At 42.8% G+C, this 27,878-nt stretch overlaps 1 protein-coding gene across 2 annotated transcripts in view; it reads right to left on the bottom strand.

Moving 5' to 3' along the window:
- Positions 1 to 228: 228 nt before the first annotated feature.
- Positions 229 to 27,878, bottom strand: part of NSMCE2 (NSE2 (MMS21) homolog, SMC5-SMC6 complex SUMO ligase) — a 220,131-nt gene continuing 192,481 nt past the window's right edge. The window contains exons 5-7 of one of the 2 annotated variants that reach the window (XM_068525444.1): positions 8,791 to 8,891; positions 8,273 to 8,379; positions 229 to 525 (exon numbers count right to left, since the gene is read on the bottom strand). In XM_068525444.1, coding sequence (XP_068381545.1) covers positions 408 to 525; positions 8,273 to 8,379; positions 8,791 to 8,891 — 326 coding nt within the window. In that variant the 3' untranslated portion in view covers positions 229 to 407. Of the gene's footprint in view, positions 526 to 2,673; positions 3,751 to 8,272; positions 8,380 to 8,790; positions 8,892 to 27,878 lie in introns of those variants that run through there. The other variant, XM_068525445.1, reaches the window with a different exon arrangement.

The following is a 27,878-nucleotide window of genomic DNA, read 5'->3' as shown; positions in this document are numbered from 1 at the left end:
TCCTGATAGAAAATGCTTGCAGTTGGAGGTGTTTCTATGTGTTTGCATTTCAAACATGCCTTCCAAGACATTTTTTCTGTTAAAACTATAATAAAAAACAGTCTGAAGGATTAGAAATAGAGAAGTCTGGCACCACCCAGGCTTTACCACTGGAAGCATTTACACCTCGGGAGGCGCACAGATAGGACACACACAGATAATCAAAGTTTTATTTAAAATTGCAGAACACTTAAAAATAAACAATATAATACGCTTGAATGTTTACTGTAACATAGAAAAAGGCTTCCTTCAGTTTTACCCCAAAGTATGCTATGCAGCCAGTCGAAGTGCTCTGACAAGCATCGCTCTCTACAGATGGCTGGGGTAGGAGGTAGGCTGCGGAGTTCCCTGCAGGCAGGGGGCTCTTCCTAGTTGGACTGACGATGTTTTTTCTTGTTGTGACTCTCAATCGCCCTTCTCAGCGCCTCATCCTGGATGAGATCAGACATTCTCACGTCTGTGTGGCTACAGCCAATTTTCGGGCAACTGTGAGGGATGAGAAAATCAAGTCAGGCCACTTCACCTTAATGCCTTCAGCATAAACTTCTCTCACACGCAAGAATTTAAGCGAAGGCATTTTTTTTTTTAAGTGAATGAAAGATTCTTTAAATTCTATAGTGTTTTACAATTTTCAAAAGTTTCACACAGGTGATTTCATATGATCCCATAATAACCCCTTTTTTTTCTTCTCACCCCTATCTTGCCCCTCCCCCCTCCCTCTCCCCACCGATAGCCACGAGTTTGTTCTCTGTATCTGTGAGTTGGCTTCTTTTTTGTTTTATTTGTTTGTTGTATTTTTTAGATTCCACAGATAAGTGATATCATACAGTATTTGTTTTTCTCTGACTTATTTCACTTAGCATAACGTCCTCCAAGTCCATCCATGTTGCTACAAATGGCAAAATTTCATTCTTTTTTATGGTTGAGTAGTGTTTAAGGGAGGACATTTTACCAAAAAAGGAGCACACTTAAAAAATCAGGACCGATGTGCACTCATTCATTTGTTCACCGGGTGCCCACCTGCGCCAGGGCCTGTCCAGCACCGGGGGCAGGGCAATGCCCACTTCACAGCGCTCACTTTCCAGTGGGGGAGACAGATCTTCGCTAACTCAACCGCATAGATGCTTGCTGTGAGTTCATGCGGCATTAAGTGCTGCAAAGGCTAAAGAGCAGGGTCAAGGGAGAGGGTGTGAGCTAAGGGGCTTATCTAGAGGGGGTCAGGGCAAGGCTCACTGGAAGGTCTTATCTAGAACAAGGGCTGCATGAGGCTCGGGCTGGGGCAGCAGCACGTGTAGAGGTCGAGGAGATAGCCGCTTGGTGCCCGAGAGTAAAAGCAAGGTCAGTGTGGCTGGAATGCCCAGGGCAAGAGGGAGGGCATTTGGACATTTGGTTGGAGGGCGTGTGGGGCTTTGGATTTTATTTTAAATATGGAAACAATGGAGGGGTGGAGATAGGGGAGGGATGGGATTTGGCTTACATTTAGAATACATGAATCTGGCTGTTTAATACAGAACACAGGCAGAGGGGAAGCAGGGAAGAGAGGGGGATTGTGCAGCAGCCAGCAGAGAGAGGGCGGCTTGGATGAGGGTGTAGCGGTGAGCAGCTTTGGGATACAGCCGAAAATAGAACCTATGGGACTTGCTGATGGACCCGATGTGGAGGGTAAAGGAAAGAGCTGAGCTTTGTGCAGAGTCTGGCCCGAGCCAAAGGGGACTGGTGGTACCCTTCATCTCCATGGCAACAACTGGAAAACCGGGTTGGGATGGAGTCAGGCAGGAGTCCTGGTTGCTACATGTTCCCTCTGAAATCCCCACTAGTCCTCGCAGTGGAGAGGCTGAGTGGGCTGATGGGGACTCAGGGGAAAAGCTGTGGCTGAAGAAATCAGTGGGTGAGTCACGGTTCTGTTTGGATGTGGTCTCCTCTGAAGGCAGTGGGCTGGATGAAGTCACCTGATTTCTTCTCAACATGAACCAGACTCTGGTAGAGTAGAGTGCCCAGTTTTGGAGTCAAGCCAACCTAGGTCTGAATTCTAACTCCACTGCCTACTTGCTTATTATGAGACCACCGGCAACTCACTTTACCTTTTGGAGCCTCTGTGTCCTCAGATTTACAAAAGGGGCAGAATCCCAATTTCCCAGGGCTCCAGGCAACACAGAGCTCAATAACTTTCATTCCCTTCACCATCTCCTAGGACTATCACCCGTCTCCTGATGAAAGCTGCTGATCTGTCTATAGATTGCATACCTCCAACACAGACGGGCGCACATTTGTGCATTCATTTGACCCTTTTATGTGATTGACCCTGTGCTAGTTCTAAGCACCCAGCTGTAAAATACAAATATAGGTTCCTGCCCCACACAGAGCTCTGGCCCAGTGATCTGAGACAACCCTCCAAAAAGCACAGATCAAAAATAACAAATTCAAGACAAAAGCTATAAACCAGAAGGGGAAGAAAGCAGATCATGGGAGCTCTAATTTGTCCAGCAGTAGAAAGCTCAAGAGTTCAACACAAAAGTGAAACTTTTTCTTGGTCTTGATTTCTGGACCAAGGCATCTTTATATTAGAGGAGCATTAATCAATGTAATGAATAATATGCTTGCTAACAATATTTATATTTAAAATACTGAAATGTGTCCTGTATGGTTGGGGACATGTGTTAAAATGTGATTAAAGAAAGGCAATCATATGAAAGATGATAGGGGTGATTTGGCCCAGGTATGATGATTTGGCTTTGCGTTAGGGGAAGGATTGGAGGTGCTTGAGAAATGCTTTACACTGGTTTAAAACACCCTGCTGTCTCAAAGTGAATTCTTTCTTTCAGTATGAAAGTAAATAAGGTGAGATTATGAAAAGGATATGGACACTTTCCTGACTTCAGCAAAGGCATTTTTCATCACTTCAACTTCCATGACATGGAAATGCAACCTGAAGGCGGTGGCTGGGATGCCCCTCAGTTAGCGCTTGTCAACCCGCTGATCATTCGCACTGACTGCCAGGCTGTAGTCCCCCAGCTTCACAGAACAAAGTCTTTAGCACCAATAGTCAGACAGTGAATAAGCTGTTTTAGGGAAGTGGAGAGTGGGGTGGGGAGGACTTCCTGATGACATCAGTGGTTTTAGTCAGTAAATGAGAGCATTCTGAGAATGTGTGGTGGGATTAACCACACCAGTCAGCTGCAGAGCTGCATGCACATTATCCCAGGGCCACCCGTGTCACACAAAGAGGTCTGAGCTCACTTAGGGTATCAGCCCAGGGGACAGAGGCATTAACCAAAAAGCCCTCCCAATGGGAGCCAGAAGGCCTAAAGACACAACTACAGGCTCAAGGGTGAAAAAGACCTGGGCTCAAGCCTCCTGGCTGTGACACTCTGGGCAACTGATGTCATTAATGGGCCTCAGTTTCTTCCTCTAGGAAGGCAGAGCATAGGGTTGTTGTGAGAATGAGTAGGATGCGTGCGACAACGGTCCAGGAATTCACTCAGGTGCTCAATAAGCTGGTTCCTGCTCTAGGACACAACTTCCGTTCTCTAGAACCTTGTGGAGAAGAACCGGGCCCACCTACAATGCTGGCAGGAGGCAGGCGTCGTGGGAGCACAGGGGTGGGGCACCTTGCGCAGCACAAATGGGGGTTCCAGGAAGGCTTCCCGGAGGAGAGGTCGATGCAGGAGAACCTTGTTTCTCACCCCGTCTCAAATAAACAAACACAAGTCTCTAAAGAGGATAAGACAAGGTCATAATGACATGATACTGAATCAGGGCACTCCTCCCCTGGAGAAAGAACACTCTATAAGCATTAGTGCATTCATCCCCACGACATCCTGGTGAACAAGATAGGCATGGCAACACCCAGTCTTAAGCTCTCGCGTCATTGCTGTGCAAGAGTCAGACCTACAGGCCTGGAAGGAGAGGCTGGGTCCTGAACTGGGGTCACTGACAGGGCAGAACATTCCACTGCAGCAGTGGGCAAGCGTGTAAGTGTCTGCTGAACAAAGGGACCAAGTCGTAGGGGGTCCCAGAGGCTGTGGGGACCCTTGGCCTCAGCATCAGCTGAAAAGTACAGGATTCTGGGTCTTACGAGCTCCTGGATCTGGGCCCCAAGAATTCCAAAGTCCAGCCCAGCTCTAGAAAGCAGGTCTGGAAATGTGAGTGGGATGGATTCCCATCATACCTAAACACAGAGTGTAACTCTATCCTACATCCTCTGAGTCTAAAATAATGTGTCACTGAGCAGTGAGGTAAGTAATACAAACATGAACAGTCTTGACCTCAATAACCCGACTGCTATTTGTTCAGCACGCTGTAGTCCAAAAAGAGCTTTCTCCTAAGTGCTTTGCTTCTCCACTGCCAAGAAATTTTCTGGTCCAGACCTGGACTGGAATTCCCCACTGTTCCTTTGATCCTGAAATTCTGTGAGATGTCGCTATTTCCATTTTACAGATGAAGACACTGAGGCTCTGAGAGGTTAATGGACTTGTTGGTAAATGGTTAAAATAGGGCCTCCAAGCGCAATGCTGGAGTTCTGTTATTCAACGACACATTTCTGTTCAACTTAATTGTACTCTCCGTGCTCTTAAATGTGACTGTTTGTTAATACAGCCTCTGTTCTTAAACAAAAAAGGAAAGAAATGACTATGGATAATAGGAAATGTCTTATTAATATGAAAATCATAAGGCAGCTTTATTAGTAAGATAATAAACAGCCTGATTATTAAGAGATGTGTTTTAAGAAACTATTCTAGGGCTTCCCTGGTGGCGCAGTGGTTGAGAATCTGCCTACCAATGCAGGGGACACGGGTTCGAGCCCTGGTCTGGGAAGATCCCACATGCCGCGGAGCAACTGGGCCCGTGAGCCACAACTACTGAGCCTGCCCGTCTGGAGTCTGTGCTCCGCAGCAAGAGAGGCCGCGATAGTGAGAGGCCCGCGCACCGCAATGAAGAGTGGCCCCCGCTCGCCGCAACTAGAGAAAGCCCTCGCACAGAAACGGAGACCCAACACAGCTAAAAAATAAATAAAGAAAGAAAGAAATTTATTAAAAAAAAAAAAAAAGAAAGAAACTATTCTGACTATTGTATTTAGTTACGGCTAAAGTCTCAACACTGTTGACTTTAAAATGGAGTCAGTGCCAGTAACACAATGTACCTGGAACTCCTGTCTGACAAAACATAGTTGGAACCAACAAGGAGGAAAAACTGAGATTCCTCAGACTGGATGTGTCACAGACACTTTTAAACAAAGGGAACCCGGAACTGCTCATTGCCCTAACATGCGTCCTGGGAAACAACACTAATTCGTGTTTAATCAGGAACCTCTGGAGTAGGCTTTGAAGAGGCCCTGGATTCTAACCTGTTGCCAAATACAATGTATCTCATCCTCAAGATCCTGTCACTCCAGCACTGGCTCCTGTGATACTCAACTCGCTTATCTCTCATCCCTTCTCTCCTGGCTACGTCTCAGACTGCTTTGTTGGAGTCTTCTTCCTTTGATTGCCCTTTCAAAATGGCAGAATGCTTTTTTGTGGGTCTATGTTAGGTGCTGGGGGAACACGGTAAGCAGAGCAGAGCTAGATCCTGGCCTCGCGTTGCTCAGAGCCAGGCCAAGGTCCCGTCCTTGGGGGTTCTCAGCTGGCTGTCACATCTGGTCCAGAGCTGTACCTGTGCTGGTCTGACTCTTCTGTATCAATAACCTTACAGTCAACATCTCACACTCAGAGCTCTCTCCCGAGCTCAAACACCCACATTTTCTGTGCCTCCTGGATACTTTCCAGATGGCTGTATTGCTAGGACCTCAAACTCAGCATGACCCAAACTGTGCCTCTTATAATCCTTCCTAAATGTGTTCCCCTTACGACCTCTCTGTTGGCTAATGACATTGCCATCCTTCTAGACATCCTTCCAGTTTAGAAATGTCAGTCATCCTTCCACTTGTTCCCTTCAACTTCCGGCTACCAAATTCCGTCCATCATACCTCCACGATCATGTGCCTCCTCACTTCCTTCCACCTATGACTCCTGCCTCAATCCCAGCTCTCATTATCTATAACTTACTCTACTGCAAAAGCATCTAAATTGACATCTCCACCTCATGCCTTTATTCATCCATCTCTTGAACTGCTACTGGAGTAACTTCCTAAAACCCAGGTTGACTCGCCTTATTCCCTCAAAACCCTGCAATGTTCTCTCATGCCCACAGAATAATGGTGGCAAGAATGATGATGAGGATAATGATGATGGGATAAAGTTTACTGACCATGTGACAGGTACTTTAAGTGCTCTACATATATCTTATTCAAATTTCAAACATACCAATGAGGCAATTACAACTATTATCATCAATTTACAGATGAGGAAACTAATGAAATCATGACATTTAACACCCTCTACAATGAGTATAGAATAGAGAGAGAATTTACATACACCACTCCCCTATTGCTATTGTCCAGAACATCCTTCTAATCACCGGCTAACATGCAATAACTGTCGCTGTACCTACCCTCCCCCAAGTGGAACAGACTCTGAATAGGGCGAGCCTCTTGGCTAGAAAGAGTCTTCTTCACCATTCTCTGAAATCCTTCTCATTTTTCAAGGCCCAGCAAAAATAGTACCTTCGCTGTAGTCCTTCCAGACTTCCTCCACTTGGACTTAACTGTTCTTACTAAGCTATGAGAACCTGCAGAGTTTGTGGAATCTGCACCCAAGTTATAGAAGTATGACAGAAAAATACCCACCTTTTCCAAATGACGGGTGTTACTCAAGTGCTTCCAAACATCATTTACAATTCAAAAAAGGCAAAGGACATTAGAAAGTCAAAGTATGTAATCAAGAAGATGCATTTAAATGTGAGCCTGCTCTGGGAGTTGCTCCCAGCCATCCTGTGACTTGGGAGAAATGTGCTTTTGTATCAGTGCCTGCCCTTTTCAAATCTGACTCGAGGAGAATGTCACGAACTTTAAGGAAGAAGAGCTGTGACGTAGAACTATCTGGGAATACCTATTCTTAGCAATTATGTCAACAAATTAAAATTTTGTTTTTCAGAGAATAAACATAGAAAAAAGTTAGGAGAAAAAGAAGGCTTAGAAGTCCAGAAACAAAGAAAATTACACTCACAAGGGAAAATGAAAGGTTCCTTAGGGAAATATGATATCTCAGTTGTAAGCTGGAAAGTCAAAACAGATAAAAATGTGCTCAAACAATCTCGATTTTGTAATCATTAGGCAGTTCTTCTAGAATAAATAGGGCAAACTACTTGACTGAATGACCATCAAGATATCTGCAGTCTCAAATGCCCTATCTTTAAGTCCACACCCAGATGAGGAGTGGTGGGGAATTCCAGTTCTAGGTCTGGACCAGCAAATTTCTGGGTGATGGAGAAGCAAGCCACACATCAAAGGGACTGTTATCACAAGTCCATTGAGAACTGGTCACACCTGCAATTCCATTCCTTCCACAAATCTGTGATAAAAGCACAAGAAATGCCAACCAAGTCAAAGCTAGGCTAGCCAACCCAGGCTTCTATTTAATTATAGAAACAGAGCCATGGTCCTCCAGGGTTGGAGCATGTGTGCATGTGTGTGTGTGCGTGTGTGTGTATGTGTAAGAGAAAGGGGTAGAAATATATATATAAAAGAAGGATTCTCTAAACATTCCAATTAAACATTTTTTTCTCAGTGCAGTCATCCATGAATTTACTTAAACCATTTGGGAAGTTATTTACGTAATTAAAGATACGAAAAGTTTTCCTGGACAATCAAATCTTGATCATCAAGACCAACTGGATACGAATTCTTATCTTAGAATGATGACTTAATATATTTTTTAAACAAACTACCTGTATTGCAGGATGCAAAAAAAAAAAAAAAAAAAATTTTTTTTTAACCATTCCTTCTTGTTTGGGTAAGTGCATATAGAAAGGGGAAAAGAAATCTCTCGGTATGACAGTTCTCTACTTTTTTCAGGCTCCAGCACAAATTCATAAAAATTCCTGTTATCTAATGATTAACATTACATCCAATTCCTTTTTCTCGTGTTCTGAAGGTGTGGTTGAAGCTCCTTCAGTTTCTTCCTGAACAGATTACTAATTTGTTCCCTCATGTCCTGTTTTTCCATGTTGACACTATCCCTCCAGCTGAATGGACTTCACGGGAGAAGTTTAAGTGCCTTTTCCTCCAGCGTGAACGCACCGCCTCGGACTGACCACCCCCTGGGAAGGTGTCACTTCCCTTCCTGAGGCAACTCACCAGGCCTTTTTCTTCCGCTTGTGCTTGGACTCAATCATGCGAACAATGGCTTCTTCTTCATAGGTGTGGCCACACACTTTATTTTTCACTGGCTTCTTCATTTCCAACTGCAATCAAGGAGACATCAGGCTTTCAGGAATGATAGTGATCAGCTTCCAGTAACTTCTCCAAGCCAACAATTATTTGGCGCTATGTTTGCCTAGACCTGGGGCTTCCGAGGTTTAACCTCCCCATCTCATGGCTCTAGATAACTCTTAGGGCAGGTGACCACATCAGAAAATGCAGGGAGACCAGTGGCACCAATGACACTTGGCCTGTGGGCCAGGAATTTATTCCTAGATCCCTAAGGGCATCATTGACTGAAAACTCCTTCCCAGGTATACTCTTCAACTCTCATCCCTGTCCTTTCCTCCCTCCTCAACTCTAGACATGAAACGAAGTCAGAAAGCAAACAGGAACACTTTGCCTCTATGAAGTGAATCGCTTTTTCTTTCAGGGGAAGGAGGAGAAAACAGTACCTGTGTAATGGGGCAGATGAAGTTGGTCTGACTTTGGGTCACAATCATATCTTCATCAACTCCTTCTGTGCCGTCAGCCTCTCTGTCTGCTTGAAGACCATCTAGAGGGAAAAAGGGAAGTTGCTGAGTCTTGTTGGTCTAACATGTCAAGGACAGGAAGGGATGGAAGGGTCTCTTTGGTGTTAGCCCCTGTGCTAGGCGCTTGGATGCATATTAACTCTTCTGCAGGGGAGGCAGGACTCTGCCCATGTTTGGTAAGGAAACAGATTTGGAGCAGCGAAATAACTTTTTCAAAGTTACAGAGAGTGAATTTGTGAGGGAGTACTGTTCACTAATCAAGAATGTGGCTTTGGAGTCAGAAGGACGTGGTTATCTTTGTCACTTCCAGCTGTGAGACCTAGTGCTAGCAAGGTCTGTTTTTAACGTCTCTATTAACTTTACTGCAAAGATTAAGAGGTGAAGAATTTAGTGTGCTCTGCACAGCTCCTGGCACGAAGACACATTCAATAAATGATAGTTACTGTTGGACAGTACAGGGATTCTCAGACTTTTTGGTCTTAGAACCTTTTTGTACTTTTAGAAATTATTGAGGATGCCAATAAACTTTTAAAATGTGGTTTATATTTATCAAGATTTGCCATGTTAGACACTACGACTTAGGAATTTAAAAATATGTATTTATTAATTCATTTAAAAAGAACAATCCCATGACATGTGAACATAAATGACATTTAAAAAATTAAAAGTAATTATATTTTCCAGAACAAAAAAAAGTTAGAGATAAGAGTAGCATTGTTTTACATTTGTGAAAATATCTTTAATGTGTGGCTTAATAGAAGATAGTAGGATTTTGATATCTGTGTATGCGTCCAGTCTGTCATGATATCACATCACATAGCCTCTGGAAAAATTCACTTATGAAAAGAAACAGAGTGAAAAGGGCAAATGACATCTTAGTATTATTATAAAGATAGTTTTGACGTTGTGGGTACCCTGAAAGGCTCTCAGAGTACCCTAGGGGTTCCTGGCCCACACTTTGAGAACCGCTGAGTAAATGAGTGGTAGGGCTAGCTTTGAATATAACTTATTTGATTCTGATATCTGTGTTCTTTTCATGGTCCTTGTCCCTCACCAAGGGAAACTAGATAATAGATGGCTTCTGAATGGGGTACTGAGAGAATCTCATATGAAAGCCTTTCTTTCTGGAGAAGGCAGACTTGTCATTCTGCACTGAAATCAAAGATCAGTAGTGTTTTAAACACAAGTGTGACAGTGCAGTGACAGTGTAGTCCTTCCTCCTCCTTTTTCCCCTCCCTTTCTCTCTTCTCTCTTCCCTTCCTTCTTTCATTTTGGCAAAATATTGAATATAGACATTAAAAAGTGCCTCGCTTTTAATGTGTGAGGGAAACCCTTTCCTTAAGTTGAGATGGTTCTGCACATCTTTTAGTTCCTACAACTGCTGGCCCTGGCCTTCCCCCTTGGCCAGATGAAGTATATGCTGGAAAAGTACTACTGGGGGCAGGAAAAGGGCCACAGAGCACTTGTTCAAGGTCACCCAGTGAACTTATGGCTGAAACCCAGGGATTCTGACCCCAATTACTCTGTTTTTTTGGTAGGGGTTTCTCTTTGTTTTAGCAACTAGTGCTATTTATATGCCAGCTTGTTGTATTTTCTTAGAGAAATGTCCCCCAAACAGCGCTTATTCCTTGAAGAAGGCAAGAGTGAAGCCCTCAGAGCTTAAGATTTCCCAGACAGAGCATTTTCTAACCATTGGTCATTAAGGTACAATGCCTGGGGCCTTTCAGCTTTTCAAGGGTCGATAAAAAGGTCTGAGACCTTGAAAACCATTTACTGGTTTCAAAACAGGATAACTACAAAATGGAAAATAATCAATTTTAAAGGTCTATAAAATGTAATGTTGGGTTAACTTCATTAATTGTTGATTTGGTAATCAAAAGTATTTCCTTTGGAAGCAATATATACGCTGGATTTAGGTTTTAATTTAATAATTCCCAAGTATGCTAAGATAATTGCTGAGAAATTAATAGCCAATTAGAGGTTAAATCACTTACTTGTAGCCAACCGTTTTCCAAAGCAAAATTGTAAAAATATCTTCAAAAATTTTTGCCAGCAATAGAATTATATTTAATGTGGAAGTTGCCATAGTTCAGTATGTTTGCTATGATGTGAGTTGGGGCTTCTGAAATAATTTTCCTTCGATCTATGAAGAGTCTCTGTGCTTCCCAGGACCTGTCTTTGGTATGAATAGCGCAAGAGTCAGACTCTTAAAAGAGTCCTCTTATCAACCCAATGATTCTTCACAATGGTTCAGGAAAGTTGGACAGGTAAGGAGAAAAGTCAAGGAGCAGAGCTGAGAGCTATTCTGATTCTTTGATTCACTTTCCAAAGCCTCCTCTTGCGGGCTGCTGCCGCCCATTTCTGATTGTGCGTTTGACAGTCAAAATAAAAGTATCTCTTTGTCCATTTCTTACAGGGCTTACTCTGAACTGATAGATTTCTGACTGTATATGTTATACTGTGGAATTCACCAGAAAATCTGTTGGATGAATAACAGGGTTCAGCCAATGTGAAAGACTGTGGGTTTTTCTTTTTTTTTAATTTTCTATTTTTAAATTTCAAAAAGTAGAGGAAGCAAGAAAGCACAACTCAAATGCAATGCCAACCACTAGGGAAAGCTGAGTGGGGAACTTAGAAGCTGTAGGTGGCTATCAACAGCAGCGATCACGAAAGAAGAAGGTGACATAAGTAAGACTGGGAAAGAATGCCAACAGTGAGTAATAGCCCAAGGACCGAGAGTCTAAAAAGAGAAAGAGCCTCAATAGCTAAACTTCTCTTGAGCTAGAACATTTCCTCACCCGAAATCTATATTTATAGAAAGTGATATTAACGTTGGGATTCTACAGTGTGCTAAAACAAAAGGTCACATCTGGCAATAAATACCACTTACACTAATCTATACAGAAAGACAAAACTTTTTGATAAGCCCGCTGAAAGGAAGACTGGAGAGAAAAAATCCAGATCGTCTACTAGAATCACAAAAGTTTTAAACTGAGGCTATTTATCCTTATTCTCTCATTTCCTGGAGAAAACGGAGATCCAAAGACATTATAGGTTTTGTCCAAAGTCATGCAGGGAGTTAGTACAGAAAATCAATGTATAGCTCTACTTTCTTGGCCTGCTTAATTTGAATACTAAAACCAGTGTATAGTTTCTGGGAGCCATCCCTCCCTCCCCCAGATTATTATTTTATTAATAATAATACCTCAAGTTTACTGACTGCTACATAGCAGCTACTATGCTAAGCACTTTATATACATTATTTCATTTAATCTGCACAAAACACCCATGAAGAACAACTCTATTGTTATTCCTACTGAATAGACAAGAAAGCTGAAGCCTCCACAATATTTTTAAGGCAAAAGTAGAAAATATCAGCACTATAATAAAGAAATAAGCGGATTAAATCTGTTTGGTATTCAAGAGATCTCAAAAAAATTTCTGATTAAAAAAGGAAAAACAAGATGATGAGTCACACTGTTTTCCATATACATAAACAAGGCATGTTGTCAGAAGTATACGCGCCAGCTGTCAGCTTCCGCCCAGATGGGCAGATCTCAGACCCACACCTAACATCCATGCCGGGGCCCAGGGCACCCAAGCAAAGTGCTGAGGAGGGAAACCTGGGCATGAACTAATATCTACAGAGCACCCAGGAGGGATGTATCAGGACTGAGTTAGTAACTTGAATGGGATTTTTTTGATGTCATAAAATAAAAACCAAAAGGAGAAGACATGAAAATGCTTGTAGTAGTAATTAAGTAAACAATCAAGGATTTCCAAAAGTCTACGAATATTCCCCAGTGATGTAAGATTAGGAGGTCGGTGAGGGCAGTTATTGGATCCCAAGATGTGGGTTCATGGTTAGTCAGTGATGACCGCCAGTGAACAGCTAAATCCTCATCTCAGTCGTCCTCCTCCTAGGTGCTCAAGCCCAAACCTTTGGAATCAATCTATCTATCTATCTATCTATCTATCTATCTATCTATCTATCTATCTATCTATCTATCTATCTATCTTATTTATTTTGGCCGTGCCGTGCTGCATGCGGGATCTTAGTTCCCCAACCAGGGATCGAACCAGTGTCCCCTGCATTGAGAGCGTGGAGTCTTAACCACTGGACCGCCAGGGAGGTCCCTGGAATCATTCTTGATTATTCCTTTCCCTTCATTCCTCACATCCAAACCACTGTCAAGTTCTGTTGACTGGTTCTCAACTATATTCCCTAAATCGAAATCTAGCCTCTTCTCTCGATTTCTACTGCATCTTAGTCCAAACCACTACGGCCTTCTGCCCAGACCTCTTCAGGCGCCTCCTAACTGGAATCCCTGCTTCTTACAGGGGTCACCACCTCCTCCCCTCCACCCCCGCCTGCTTCTTACAGGGGCCTACATAGACAGCTCCTCTGACCAGTCCCCCTCTCACCCACCGTGCTCGAGTCCCACTGGTCTTTCCTCTGCTTCTGGAACATGCCAAGCTCTTTCTCATCTTTGGCTGCTATACTAACCTGCCTGGAATGTTCTGCCCTCCGGATCTTTGCTTGTCCTACTCCTTCTTGTCATTTTAAAATGTCGGTTTAAATGTTGTCGCCTTGGAGAGGCCTTCTCTGACCTCGTAAGCTAAGGAAGACACCAGCCCTCCTCTACCCCGTCACTCTGTTGTGACTGCACAGCGCATCTCTTTAAGTGCTACTTTCTTGTCTGTCTCCCTCTCTTCTACTTTCCCCTACTCCTGTTCTCTTCCAGGAAAGCAGGGACTTCGTTGTCTTGTTCATTGCTGTTTCCTAGATTCTAAAATGTCCTTGGCATGTAGTGGTAGGCGTACAATAAGCATCCCATTAATAAAGTGCTTCATCCAACAAGGCAGGAGTGGGCATACTTTTCACAAGGATATACTTAACATATTTAACAGATGCGGCAACACAGACACACACAGACACAGACACACACATGTCTCACACAATGATGATTTTATAGGTTTTAGGCAAATAACACAGAGGACTTCACTCTAGCTTGGGGTACAGCCTTGGACCCTGAATTCCATGTCAAAGGCAGCAAGTAAATGTTACAATTATAGCAGGCCGTGTGGTAATTACAAAGGAGAATCCAGACACGGTTTTGTGGTCAGAAAATACACTTGGGCCTGGCCACACACAGCCCTAATATTAGTCACTTGTCTGTCTTCAGGCAACCCAAATTTGGCTGACAGACAGTTTTACGCCAGCTGGGAATAAAAAGTTGATCGCTATGTGCTTTTTCAATTAAGCCTCGACATTTTTCTCTTAAAAGTTAGTAGCAAATATTTTACAAATATTTGTTGCCCACCTGAAATGCTTATTGGACTGCCTGGATTATTTTACTTGCACTGTTCTGGGATGGCGTATTTGGAGCGGCTGAGCTGGTACATGGGAGATCCCCTCCCTAACCTGCAAAAGAAGGTTGATTCTAAGTTGGAAGCTCTGCAGTCACAGTGTCTGCATATGTGTCTGTGCCAACTCCCGACTTGTTGCCCCACCAAGCAGCCCACAGGCGGGGTTATGAGGGGCCTCATCTGTGAACTCGGACATGTCTTAGACTCCAAACAGAAAAAGAAGTGGGTCAGCAGGCTCAGTCTCTTTGGCTTGGAATTAACAGGATTGTGTGTGTGCGCGTGCGCGTTGTTTTGGGGTCTACTCTACTACTAATGGGTACCTAGCTTTGTTCTTACTTTCTTCCTGGGATGAGTGGCCTGTCCTGAATGCTTCTTAGTTTCTTCCTGGGTTGAGTGGCCTGTCCTGAATGCTAGCACTTTGGTTGGGTCAAGTTACCATTGAGGGAATCCTAGTTTTGAAATTCTCTGGCACTGGCTAAGAGCTAAGACTCTTCTGTGTGTGAACAGCTTTTGCAGAATTAAAATGCAGATCATGTCCAGAAAGGCCCTACAGAATTAAAAATTTCCTAGGTGTTATAATCTTCATAGGATAGCAAAATTCAACAGACACAATTTCAACAAAAAATATTCAGCAAAGGTAGACTGACTTAATAATCAGAACAATGGATAGAACACAGTAAGGATCCGATAAACGTTATTTATCATGTATACATTTTATTATAAACCAATGCTATATAACCGTAAATTGTTTCTGCTATTGTTATTTTTATCATTACTTTGTGCCAGGTTGTATGCTTGGTATTGGCAAAAAATAATCCTTGCCCTCAGGGAGTTCAGTCACACAGGACAGATATATACAACACAAAGCAGTCTTGTGAGGGCTATGCACATACAAGATACTGTGGAAGGAAGCTCCCAGGAACGAACAGGGTCAGCCTCTCTGAGGAGCTCATAATTGATCTGTGACAATGAGGAGGATCTTTCAGCTCACATTGTCTGAAACAACTCTGCTGCCCCCTTAAACATGAGCATTGAATTCGCAGCTACCTCAGGTCAACACTTTGATCAGTATTCTTCCTTCTTCGGTTAGCTATAATCTATATTCATCTCAGATTCTACACATTTGGAAGAAGCTATATATATCCAATACAATTCAATCCAACCCAATCCAATCCAATCCAGTCCAACCAAACACAATCCAACCCAACCAAACTCAACCTAACGCAATCCCTGCAGCTAATCTCCTTCCTTTGAAATCCTATAACACCTACTGTATATACCATACTCTTTTAGCTTAAATTTCTTCATTATTCAGTTGTTTCATGTGGATGGAACTTCTTTTCTAGGTAGATTGAAAGCTCCTTGAGGACAAGCATTGTGTGCTCAAGCCAAAACAACTCAACTCAAGTTGTATTCATTGAACACCTGCTCTGTGCCAAACACTACACAAATGCCCGTGGATATGAAGAGGATTAAAATCAAAATCACGTCTGGTGGGAGAGACAGATACAAACACTTATATTCTGTGCAATGAGTGAAATAACAAACATGTTTTGTACAAAGAAGAAAAGTAACCTAGAAGATCTCGGAAGGTGGGGTGAGGAATCAAGGTGAACCTCCCTGAGAAAGTGATGACTAAGCCAGGCTCTCCAGGGAGGTGTGATAAGAAGAGGGAAGGACACTCAGGCAGTGAGGATTAGAGTGTTTAGGAACATGGGCTCGGAGACAGCTTGCCCGGGTTTAAATCCTGGTCCCAACACTTTATCAGCTGGGTGCTCTTGGGTGAGTTACTTTACCTTTTTCTGTTTCCATCTTCTCAGCTGTAAAATGGAGTTTACAATGTACTTCACAGAGAATGAACCTACTTCATAGAGCTGTATGAGGATTAAATGAATTAATGTATGAAAGATTCTTAGAAGGGTGTCTGGCAAATAGCAGGGGGTCGATAAATATTGTTATGATTATTAATATTATTACTCAGAATTCCCACGGAGCTAGCATAGAGTGGGTACCTGCAACATATATGCTCTATTAAATAAAAACGATGTGCTATGGACTCACCCGAAGAGAAACCACAAGATTGCTCGACCCAGGATTCTGAATGGGATGAGCCCTTCCATGCCCAGGGCAGAGGGAGGCCTCAATTAGTCCAGTTGTAGTTAGCTGACCGGGCACTATCAACATCTTTAGTTTCCTGGCCGCTTTCACTTCCACAGCTCTTTCAACAAACTCCTCTAAAGATCTTGAAAGTAAACTGAATGAAGAGTTTCAGCTTATAACCTCCAAGTGAGCTGAGATTTTCATAAGATGTACCCTGTCACATTATCATGCACTTGTTAATTTATCTGCTGTTGTTTTAGACACGGTCTTTGTCCTCAGCTGACATCATGTATTAATTTGCCTCCATTTCTTTAAATACTGTCAAAATACGTCATATGTCAAAATACGAGGGTTTTAAAGTAATCAGAACCTGGTGCATTCTACTGGTGGGACAAAAACCAATCCTTTGAGATCTGGTCATACAATATCCACTTTAAGTCAATAAATACTGAAAATATCCCCAAATTCAGTACATGCATTTAGTACTTGTTATGCAAGTACAGAGAAGGTTTGATGCCCATCTCTAGGTTTCTAAGCAAAAGCAGACCACCGAATGCACACATTCTATTTCTTTGCTTTGGGCAGTTAACTAGAAAACCACATGATAGGAAAACTGATTTGCCAGCATCAAGAAGGTATACAACTCTCAATTGTTTAGAACCATGGAAGAGTATGAAGCAAGCAAAGATCAGAAGATGAGAAATCCCATTTGGGTCCATCTTATGTTTCCTTATTTTAGAGGGCTGCAAATACCACCTATCCAGGTACCCAACACAGTAGATGCAACTTATTCCTATACGCTTTCCAATCTCTATCTTTAAACTACCTTGACTCTGTCTCCTTCTTTTCATGCTCACTGCTGCTGTCCTAATTCAAGTCCCCAGCCTTCCTATTTAGAATATTACAAAAGTTCTTTATTTATCTCTCTGCCTCAGTCTCTCCCCAACCTCCTTCTACACCCTAGCTCATCTTTCTAAAGCCATGGCCTCCTAAGCACAACAACAAGACTTTCCATTAGTTGGCCCAGAGCATCTTCATCTCCCTCCTCAATCCCATTCCCCATATCCATTCCCAACTCATTACAGTTTGCTCACACTTGCCAGGCTATTCTGCACCTCTGCTAGCCCTTCCCCTAGCAACCTGTGACCACACTTCAAGACTAAATTAGTTCAAGTATTTCCTCCGTGAAGCCCCAAAGCAGAGGTAATACCTCCTTCAGCCCCCAGGATATCTTTGTAGATGCTGTAATCATTTGTTTACTTCTCTATCTTCCCTACTAGACTATGAATTCCTTGAGGGAAGGAACTCTGCCTTATTTATCTTCATATTCTCAGGGAGCCAGGCAAGGTGCTGGAACTTAATAAATGTCCACTGAGTGACTGGGTGCCAAAACAAGAGAATGCTTTGATTATTGTTATATATAAACTGACAGTGATAATAAGATGAAAACGGTAAAGAAGACTGTTCTGTAGGCAAATATTTTAGAATAAGACAAGCTGGTCTTTGATCTAATTACTTTTTTCCATAAAGGGAGCCATTTTACACCGTCTAGGTCATTCCACTCTCCATTCTCTGTTCCAAAAGAGAATGCAAAATCAAACTACCAAAAAGCAAGATGATAGAGGTCGTATTCCAAGAAATAAACTATTCCACACTATGTCTTTATATCATCTCTGATTCTATTCCCTTGCCCAGAGGAAAGTACAATAATCATCAGTTACGAAAAATGTGTAAATCATCTTAAGTTTATTGAGTTTAGCCAGAGTGTACATGTAGTGACATTCAAGTACAGCAGTTTTTATAACAGAGAAAAACACTGGGGAAATCTAGATATTTGACAGACTGAGAGTTTCAATGAACTGTGACATCACCACTCAAACTCTGACAGAAATTAAGAACAATCTTTATCATCAGAAAATGCTTATAACAAGAGGTGGAAAAAAATGAAATTAAAACTATATATGTAGTGTGATTAATTTATCTTAAATATGGTGTACAGAAAAAAGACTGAAAGAAAATATGACAAAATATTGCAGTCCACTGTGTCCTGGTGGCATAACTACTGTATATGTGAACTGGCAGTAGGACATTTTTTAATTTTTGAAGAATAATTATTTCATTTGTACTTTTTGTAACCGGTACTGTTTATGAGACCAAGTAATATTTAAGAAGAAAGTAGGACTGATGGCAATGGGGATGGATGGATTTGTTTATTCAGTTTGTCAAACTGAAACAGATAACGAAATCAAGTCTAGAGTTCATAATATTTTAAAAATGAACTTTACAATTTTTAATTGCTCAACTTTAAAACTGCAACACTTCAGCTTTGGGTAAGACAGGGACTGTGACACCATTTCCATCCCTGATACATTCGAGATTTATTATCCTAATGACAGCTGTAATATTTCAAACTTATCTGCTCCCCTCACAATGTAATTTATATAACATCTTCTCTTCTATCTCCTCTAATTTCGAAGCTCTAGACAAAACAAAAATGAAATTGCTGTGTAGAATGCAAGACTTTAATAACAGAATAAAGCCAGCACCAATATCATACTTTGTTTTGTAAAGCTTCTCGAAATAAATGATAAATTTTGATCTTCAGACGATAAAAGGTAAAGAGGCACTGAAGACGTCCATTGTGGGATAAAGCTCAGTGAAGGGGGAATTATTTGTCTTACTAAGTGAGGGCAGGCCTCAATTCTAATCAGGCATGTTACTCGGTAGGATTTACCCAGCATGGTAGTTACAAAATGCCTCAGAATCTGGCATTAATTAAATATGCTTATTTTTCCTTTCTACATGCATCTGATAAAGAGTATCAAGGTTTATTTTTGATCCATTTAAAAATCCTTCTTTATGGTGGCACAGTGTAATCATTTTTAAACAAGAAAAAAAAAAAAAAAAAAGAATAGGACAAAGAAAGGGGAATAATCCCCAAAGTGCATTCCATATGGAAGAAATTTAAAAAGGTGAGAGCCCGAGAGACCAGATCTAGTGAGGCTCAACGATCCTGTCAGCCGCAAAGTCAGCGAAGCCACCCAAAACGCAGCCCGGCTCCCAGCCTGCAAAGTGCGCAGAGCCAATCGGGGCTTCCGAGAGCGAGGAACCCACAGACGCTCTGGGCCACCTCGGCATCTGTTTTCAGTTTTCAGGGTCTTGTCTGAAGTTAGCCTAACAGAAAACATACCAAAGGGGGAAAAAAATCCCTGCCAACTGGAAGGAAGAAGAAAAATGACAGAGAGAGAGAGAGAGAGATGGAGAAAGAGAAGGAGAGTGGGGAGGAGGAGGAGGGGAAGGAGGAGGGGGAGGGAGGGAGGGAGAGAGAGAGAAAGAAGAAAGGAAGCAGGGGGTGAGGGCTACGGGGCACCTTCCACACCACAGAGCCCGAGGAAAGGCCCTGGCGGCGCTCACACACCTAGGACCAAGTCCTGTGGCCAAGCCTTCTTTCTGCTCCCCCCGCCCCCGCCTCCTCCACTTTCCACCCTCTATAAAACCTTCCGCACATGCAAAGGAAGAAGACACATGACTTCAAAATCGGGAGCAGCTTAGGACACAGCTCTTGTGAATGCGTACAATAGATCTGAGTCATTTGTTCGTTTTGTAAACATGGAGAAATCACACTTTTAAAGCTTCCTCGTCTGTGACATTCACAGCACTTGACGATATGCTTAGCATGGAACATTTACTCTTTTCCTTATCCACACCTAAAGATGTCAGGAGGGATAAATTTTCTTTCTCACTGAGAGCTCACATACTCCAGGGCAGGTGGCAATTAGGAGCGAGCTCGCTAAGGGAGGCAGAAGTGGGCCTGACAGTGGCTGAGGTGGCTATGAACTTGGGCTGGGCCACGCAGAAACACAGAGAACTGAGCAGCAGCCCAGGAGAGCATCTCACCAAGGCCACTGCCTTCCTCTGGGAAAGCTTCTCACTCAGGGGCTCCCTCATCCCTCCCAAACTTAAATCCTCAGTAATTACCTGTTTCTGCCACTGTCTCCCTGCCTAATCCGTAAGCCGCTCAAGGACAGGGACCACCTTTGCTCATCATCTCTGCATCACAGTGCGTGGCGCATGATAGGGGCTCAGGGTTGATACCTGGCATCCAATCTCAAGGGCGGCTTAAAAATTACACCATTCACCCCCTAGCTCTTCTGCAGAAAAGCGGTTCTGCGCAAGACCCAGAGAAGAGCTCTGTAAGGCATGGACTTCCGTGGGGTGGGTTAAGTCTAGATCTAGGTACCACGTGGCTCTACCATAAATTGGGGGATAGGTGTTGAAGTTCCTTCAGGCGAACACTGTCTCTTCTCAACTATTTCAGTAGGATACAGTGAAGATGAGATGAAATGTTTTGCCCTCTCTAGAAAAAAGGACCTAACAAATACATCCAGGCAGTAACAAGAACATCATGAGGAAGGAGAACCCTGGAGACAGTTTCTGAAAGGGCAAATCAGGGCGACTAGCTGATCTTGTTCATTTTCAAAGACTTTGGGGGGGGTCCAAGTTCTAGTGCTACAGTGTACGGTCTACGGACATTCACGAGCTCCAAAAGGTAGCACTAATGGGAGTGAAAGATGGTAAGGAGGGACGAAACAAAGGAAGGAAGGAAGGAAGGAAGGAAAGAAGCAAAAAGGCTCTCAGAACTTGCTTTACAAACTCTATAGGCAGATGGAAAGATCTCAGCTAACTACCTTTCTGAGCTTCTAATGAGGGTGATGCTGTTTGAGCCACAGTCTCCAGCCTAGAGTGTGGACCTGATCTGGATTGTGCAGGAAGTAGTGAGAGAGCATCAACTCATTAGCACACATACCCCAACATTGCAGAAGGACAAGGCTGTACAATAGCTCTCTGGTTTCCCTGAGGACAATTCTCTTCCTTAGCTAAAAATTGAGACAAAAGCCAAACGTGGTGAGACAGCTGGTTAAGTGACTGCAGAAGACTCACCCTGAGTCCCTCAACCAGCAGCCCCGTGAGGGAAAAGGTAGCAGGGAATTCAGGGGCTGAGAGAGGAGGAGCCTAAAAATACATAAAGGGTGAACATCAAGGAGGAAGAGACTTTGTGCAGGGGAGGTAATCGGCACACTAATTACAGGGGTCATAATTAGGAGCGATGGAATGAAATTAAGAAAAGGAAAATTTTAATTGTCAGGAAAAACTTGGTTGGGCTCATCGTGAGGGAGAGATGAGTTCTCTCATAATCTTCACACAGTCTGAAGGCCATTCATCTGTACAGAGTTGGTTCAGAATGAGCTAGAAATTATTTAAAGGGAATTTTATTTTTGTTACCAAAAGTAGACGAGGTTACTTGATGACACACAGAGGGCCTCTCGTATTTAATTTTATCATTCTGTTCCCTCTTCTAAATTAAATTGTAAAATAGCTAATGATAAAAAAGCCTATGACTATTTCATTCCAAAAATATGATTCAACATGTAAGGAGATTGAAACCGGCAAAGTGAGAACAAGTGAGGAGAATGGAATACAGTCAAACGTGCTTCAATTGACAACAGACTTACAGATGATGGCAAACTAGAAAGGAATAAGTACTAAAAATATGATTGGTTTCTCTTATTTTTCAGAACGAATTCAGTTACTTTTTCAGAATTAATACAAAAATGGCAATTAAACTTAATTAATCATTGTCAGGACACGGTAAAGAGCTTTCAAATTTTAACCCAGTTTCAGGATGACAGTCTGGTAGCAGTCTCACAGCTGTCAGATAACTGAAACTTGTAGCCCTAAATAGGGTTAAACCTTAGGTTGTAAGAAGAGACTACAGTATTGAAAGCTTATGTATTGGGAATAAAATGTCAAGAAAATCTATTTTCTCTTCCTCATTTGGGGGCTCAAGGAATGATTCATGTAACTTTCACTGAGTAAATGTCTGCCGACCACTCCTGTTTCCTAGGCGAGGAGGATGCAAAGGCCAGGGGTTGAAATGGACCAGAAAACACATGACTCTATCCTGGTGGCCTGAGTACCAGGATGGACGTGAGCTTAGGGGGTCCGGGGGAGCTTACCGGGAGGCTTCTAAACACGACTGCAGGAGGGACAGTGATGCTGGGAAGAATCTTGAAGGAAGAGGAGGTAAGATGAGCAAAGGCAAAAAGGTGAGAGAAAGCAATGCTTGCCATTCCATCATCCTCAGCGGATGGGTTTAAGAGCAGCAGCTCCAGTGATATGTACAGATACCCTATTATGTATATTACACTAAAGGAAGCAATATTAAAGTCAGGTTTTCTGATATTACTGATATTTCCCCAGTATTATTATTATTTTTTAAGTGCATCCTAAAATGTAAGCTACCCAGGAGGTTGTCTGCTTGCTTCTTCCTCTTCCACCCACCCACCCACCACCATGAACTGAGGGCCTGTCATCTTGGTGGGTCCTGTGTTCACCAACATCAGTAAGGCCGAGCAGAGCTCCTGACCTAAATGACTCACTGTCTAGTGTCAGGGGAGAGAGTGCCGTTAAAATACAGTGGAATAAGTTCTACGAGCTTCAGCAATGGCTTCCAGAGGAGAAAGGGGATTCCAAGCGGGGTGGGGCGCTCCTGCAAGGCCTACAGGCAAGAGAGGTCCAGGTACATTTGGAGAACTCTAAGTGCTTGGCTCAGGGATGCTGGGGGAGAGGAAGTTGGGAGTGGATGGGACATGAGGCAGACCTGGATGACACCAGACACTGCTAAGCAGTGAGCCTTCCAGAGCAGCAAGGTGTCAGGGCGCCTGTTAGAAATTTTCCTCTCTGTATGTGAATTATCAACATGTAACATTTTGGACAAGATTTCTCGGGATAAGTTATGTCTTGTGATGAGGTACTCTGTGTTCTCCCCAGTTGTCTGCTCACCCTTGCCCCTTCAGGTCAACTGCAAATTCAGGGCTAGAGCTATACATAAGTTTTCAGAGACTCTCTTAAAAACCTCTGGTCTGATTTCATGTCCAAAGATGTCTTGAGCATTGTGATGGCCTGATTCAGTCCTTATCAAAAAACCTTTTCCATAAACATTCAATTTCACCGTACACACTGTATTTATTACTCCTGTAATGAATTTCATTTCAAATCCTACTTCTGCCAACAGGCACCACATTTTGAAAGGACAGACAGCCTGAAGGCAGATTCAAAAGTAGAGTTTACAGCACTCAGGATTTTCTAATGCAGGCTTTCATCTTGTATAATGTTAACTATATAATTGCTAACTTGATTTTTCTTTTCTTCTCTGTGTTGCTTCTGAGGTTCTGATGAAATGTTTGCTGCCATTGCTAATGAAATTCAGAAAAGGACTGTTGGTTTTTTTACTCTGCTTGGGAATTTTGATGCAATAGATGTTTGCATACTGTTGTCAGAACAAATAAGATTCGTTATTCCTAAGTGCAAAGGGAACACGGCTTTTCAAAAGAAAAGTGAGAAGAAAATTCAAGCAGAGAGGACTTGGGGAAATTTGGCAGGAAGAAACTTTTGTGTTCTGCTGATCTGATGTATGAGAAACATTTTCAAGAGCTTTTATGTAAAAGGCAGTTTCTTTTTTTTTTCCAACCCAACATCTAGGGTAGAAAAACACAGTGCCTTCAAGTGAACTGTTTGCCAATTAGAGGAAAACAGTACTTTGGTGGATAGTAAACGGGAATGACTGAAAGTTCTGGGTTCTGCCACTTGGCAGGTCATGCCACTTAAGCTATTGTTCTTGACCTTGTTCTTTCTCCAACCTGAAAAATAAAGGAATGAGAATAGGAAGGAAGGTGGACTCTATAGTTCTAAAAACCCATTCCAGTTTTAAATCCTTTATCCTTATAATCACTATCAAAGTTTACCAGTATCTGAAAACCAAAAAAACAAAGATTTTCATGAATATTCAGGTAGTCAACTCAAATGACTCCTCATACTAATTCCAAGGCAAACTTGTTGCCTTCAAGAGTCAACCTATTTGCAAACCAAACTTGCACAACATCCTAATTTATGTTACAGAAATAAGTGGCCATTACTAACCTAGCAAATAAAATTTGGATTTCAAGTGATGAAAACATGTTTCACTATGACCGATGTTAAGTATAAATTGAGCAACAGAGATGGTTACCCAAGTATAGCAGATAGGTACAATGCGGTTATTACTAACATTTTGAAAACAGTATTCAGGAAGCCTTATAATCACAGCATTATTTTCCAAGAGTCAATGGACTACAAAGAAGAATTATGTTCAGACCTGACACATACTTAGAGGAGGAGCAGGGCTGTAAGTCAGCAACAATAACAGAAATTAAGTCAGTAGCTGAAATACATTTTCCCACACTTCTTACTATGCCACAGACACTTAGGTATTTTTAAAACAAAACATTTGTCCATTCTTCTTTTCATACTCCAGATTACAAAGTCCTCATATAGACAAACCTCATTTCCCCAAATTATAATTATTTTTTCACCAATTAGTTGCAATTCACACAAACCCATAATCTCACAAACATTAAGTAGCCCACCGGTCATTGAAAAGGGCAAGGAGGTCAGACCTGGGGACATTACTGAAGATAGATGGCCAAATCACTGTATTAGTTGGGGGAAAGGATTCCCATAACTTCCAGATGTCTTGCTGGTGTGAATGTCTAGGTAGCCAACAGGACCATCAGTTTAAAAATGTGAAAACCACACATTGGAGCCAGTATTTTTCTTGGAACTATTATTTGAAGAGGTACCGATCTGGAAGCCCAAAGACTAAAATGTGGCTTGCAAAGAATTTTCAAACAAGGAACTCACATTCTCCAAAAGCACAAATTGGATGCAGCTAATATTTACTCTTCCATGTTCCAGACAGTAAAATGCCACACATGGCAAATGAACCGTGAACCTGACCACGTGAATTTCCCTGCGGTCAACATCTCCCATTTCTGTTCCGCAGCAGTTTCACTCAGTGAGACCACCAGCCTCGTCGTCACTTCTCTGCATCCATTCTGATCCTCATCATCCTTTCATAGCTTCCGACTCTGCACATAACCAGTCCCACCCACCGTCTCCTAGCCAACTTGTGACTGGGGCAGTGAGGAAGGAGCAAGGGCTTCAGAGGCATATCTAGGTGGATCCTGCCTCCCCTAGCTGTCTGATCGCTGGAAAGGCACCACCTCTCAGAGCCTTAGTTTCCTCATCTGTAAAATGGGACAACATTCAACTGGCAGGACTGTTGTGAGGACTGAGAATTTAACTGAATACCTTATTTAATTTGAGTAAATTGATTATTTAATGTACGCAGCACATAATAAAGCACCCATCAGGTCTTCTCTCCCTTTCTTTTCCCTTGGATTCCAGGAGACTGGATGTGTTTGCTTTTGTTTTCTGCCTCAATTCTTTCGTATCTTCTTCAAAACCACTTCAATGATCCCCTCTTCCTGGCACTGAGGTCCTGTCAGAGCTTAACTTTCCCTGTTCTTCTCCCTCCACTACAAGGTGCTGTGTGATAATATACGGCCCCTCCTAGTTTGTTATTTTCCTAGTCCTGACTATTCACTTCCTTGTTATAGTGTCTTAGTACAGCGCCATATGCACACAGGGCCATAAATGATGTTTTCTGAGGATTTAGCTCACCCAGTGCCACTATATTATTTGTTTAGAGGATACATCAACCAACCTATTCACTTTGAACTTTCCCCTTCAGTTGAGCAATGCTTAGTCCTCAATCTGAAACACCCTAAATCATCAGTAACTCTTATTTTATATGACATCTGCTTATCTTTCTTCTCTGAGTCTTCCTCTCCTCTATCTCATTGTATCATGTCCCATGTTAATGATCTGACAAATAAGTAACCTCTAGTCATGTTCCACTTGTCCTCTCTGGGGCATGATTCAGACTACTCCAAGAGCTGGTGTTGGTTTCCCACCTCTCAGCCTGTGCAATATCCCCTCTATTGTTCCTTTCTTTGTTTACAGACAAAAAGGGACAATTTTAATTACCTCCTGGCTGGATGTCTATAACTTTCCTCTCAGTGTTCTCAGAGAGACCTCATGGAAGGAGACAACATGAGCTTAAATCTTGCCTCCCTCAGTACTTTGGTGTTTTTGAGCGAGTTACCCAATCCTTCTGAGTGTGTTTCCTCATCTGTAAATGGGAAAACAACACCTGTGTGGTAGGGTGGCTCTGAGGATAAAAACATTTTGCGTAAAATGCTAGATATGGGCCTTGACATATGACAGCTGTCAAGAAATGGGGGAAAAGATTTTTCTTGAACTTCCAGAGCTGCTTCCCATCACCCAACCACTCCATCCCACCCCATCCCAGACCTTTTAGTGGCAGTAATTTTGAGTGTTTGACCTTCCTCTCATGGTCACACTGTGACTTCCCTCTGTGGTACAAAACAGGCCCATGAACCTCACCTACTGCTTCAAGACTTCTTTCTAGGTTGTTTCAAGTTATTTCATAATCCTTTTTGGCCCAATCCTTCTCACACACACTCTGCCCACCATCCCCTATGCCCACATTCTGAGCTCTCTCATCTCCAGATGTCCTTGAAATGCCAGCTCCCAACTTTCCTGATTAAATATAATGGACACTGTTACCTTCCAACCCTTGAGAAAAACAATTCTGCTCCAGCATGGGGAGGTGGAGAGAATGCTGGTCAGATCGGTAACCTGCTCCCAACCTGCTATGTGACCTGGGCTAAGGCACTTCACTTGTCTAAGCCAGGGAGGCAGACTGGATGTCTCCAAGCTCCCTCTAGGCTCGAAGATTAGATTCTCTGAATTCGGTATATTCGGATGCCCAGTCTTGTCTGCCTATCTGTGTTGTTCTGCTGCTGTGTGAATAAACTTTAGGCCCCTTAGCCTCAGCACTGTTCTCAAGGGCAGAGACCATTATCTGGGTAACTCACTTAGCACAGCCTGGAGCGAGGTGCCACAGACAGTACTTAACACATGCATTTAGATGACAATGATCAAAGCACCTCCAGTGAGGCACAGACAGCTGCCACTAGATGACTCAGACCTCTCTGCAAAATGGCTTAATTTAGCACTCTTTCAGTCTAAAGAACAGGCTCTGAGTGAAGAGCGAAGTGAACTGAATACCCTTTAACTAATTTAACCTCCCAGTGGCCCTGTAAGGTCAGGAGTTTTTATCTCTGTAACACAGATGAGAAAGTACAGACGCAGACAGCTCCATCCACTCCTCCTGAGTCACCAGTGGACCCAGGGGTCCGAGTGAGTAGTGGAAAAACCCTAGACTGACTGGGAGGGAGACCTGAGTTCCAGGCAGGCTTCTGCCATTAGCCATGTGTGTGATCTTGGAGGTGGCAGTTTTGGGGCCTTACTTTCCTCATCTGGAAAATGGCCTTGAGCAGTGGTTCTCAAGCCTGGAAGGGTATCAGGACCACAAAGAAAACAATATTAGAAACAAATCTAGACTCCCGGGTCCACTCTTGGAGATTCTTATTCCATGGATCTGGAGTGGGGCTCAGTACACTTTATTTTCTGCATGTGCCCCGCTATGGGAACAAAGATCACTGGCAGCTATAAATGCCTATGACACTGGAGTCACAGCTTAGCGTTCCATTCAGACAACTTTGTCTCTTCCA

This window comes from Eschrichtius robustus, chromosome 17 (genome assembly GCF_028021215.1).
Source record: "Eschrichtius robustus isolate mEscRob2 chromosome 17, mEscRob2.pri, whole genome shotgun sequence".
Taxonomy (NCBI): Eukaryota; Metazoa; Chordata; class Mammalia; order Artiodactyla; family Eschrichtiidae; genus Eschrichtius; species Eschrichtius robustus.
The sequence above is the reverse complement of the archived record's forward strand: the minus strand, read 5'-3'. Positions and strand labels throughout refer to the sequence as shown.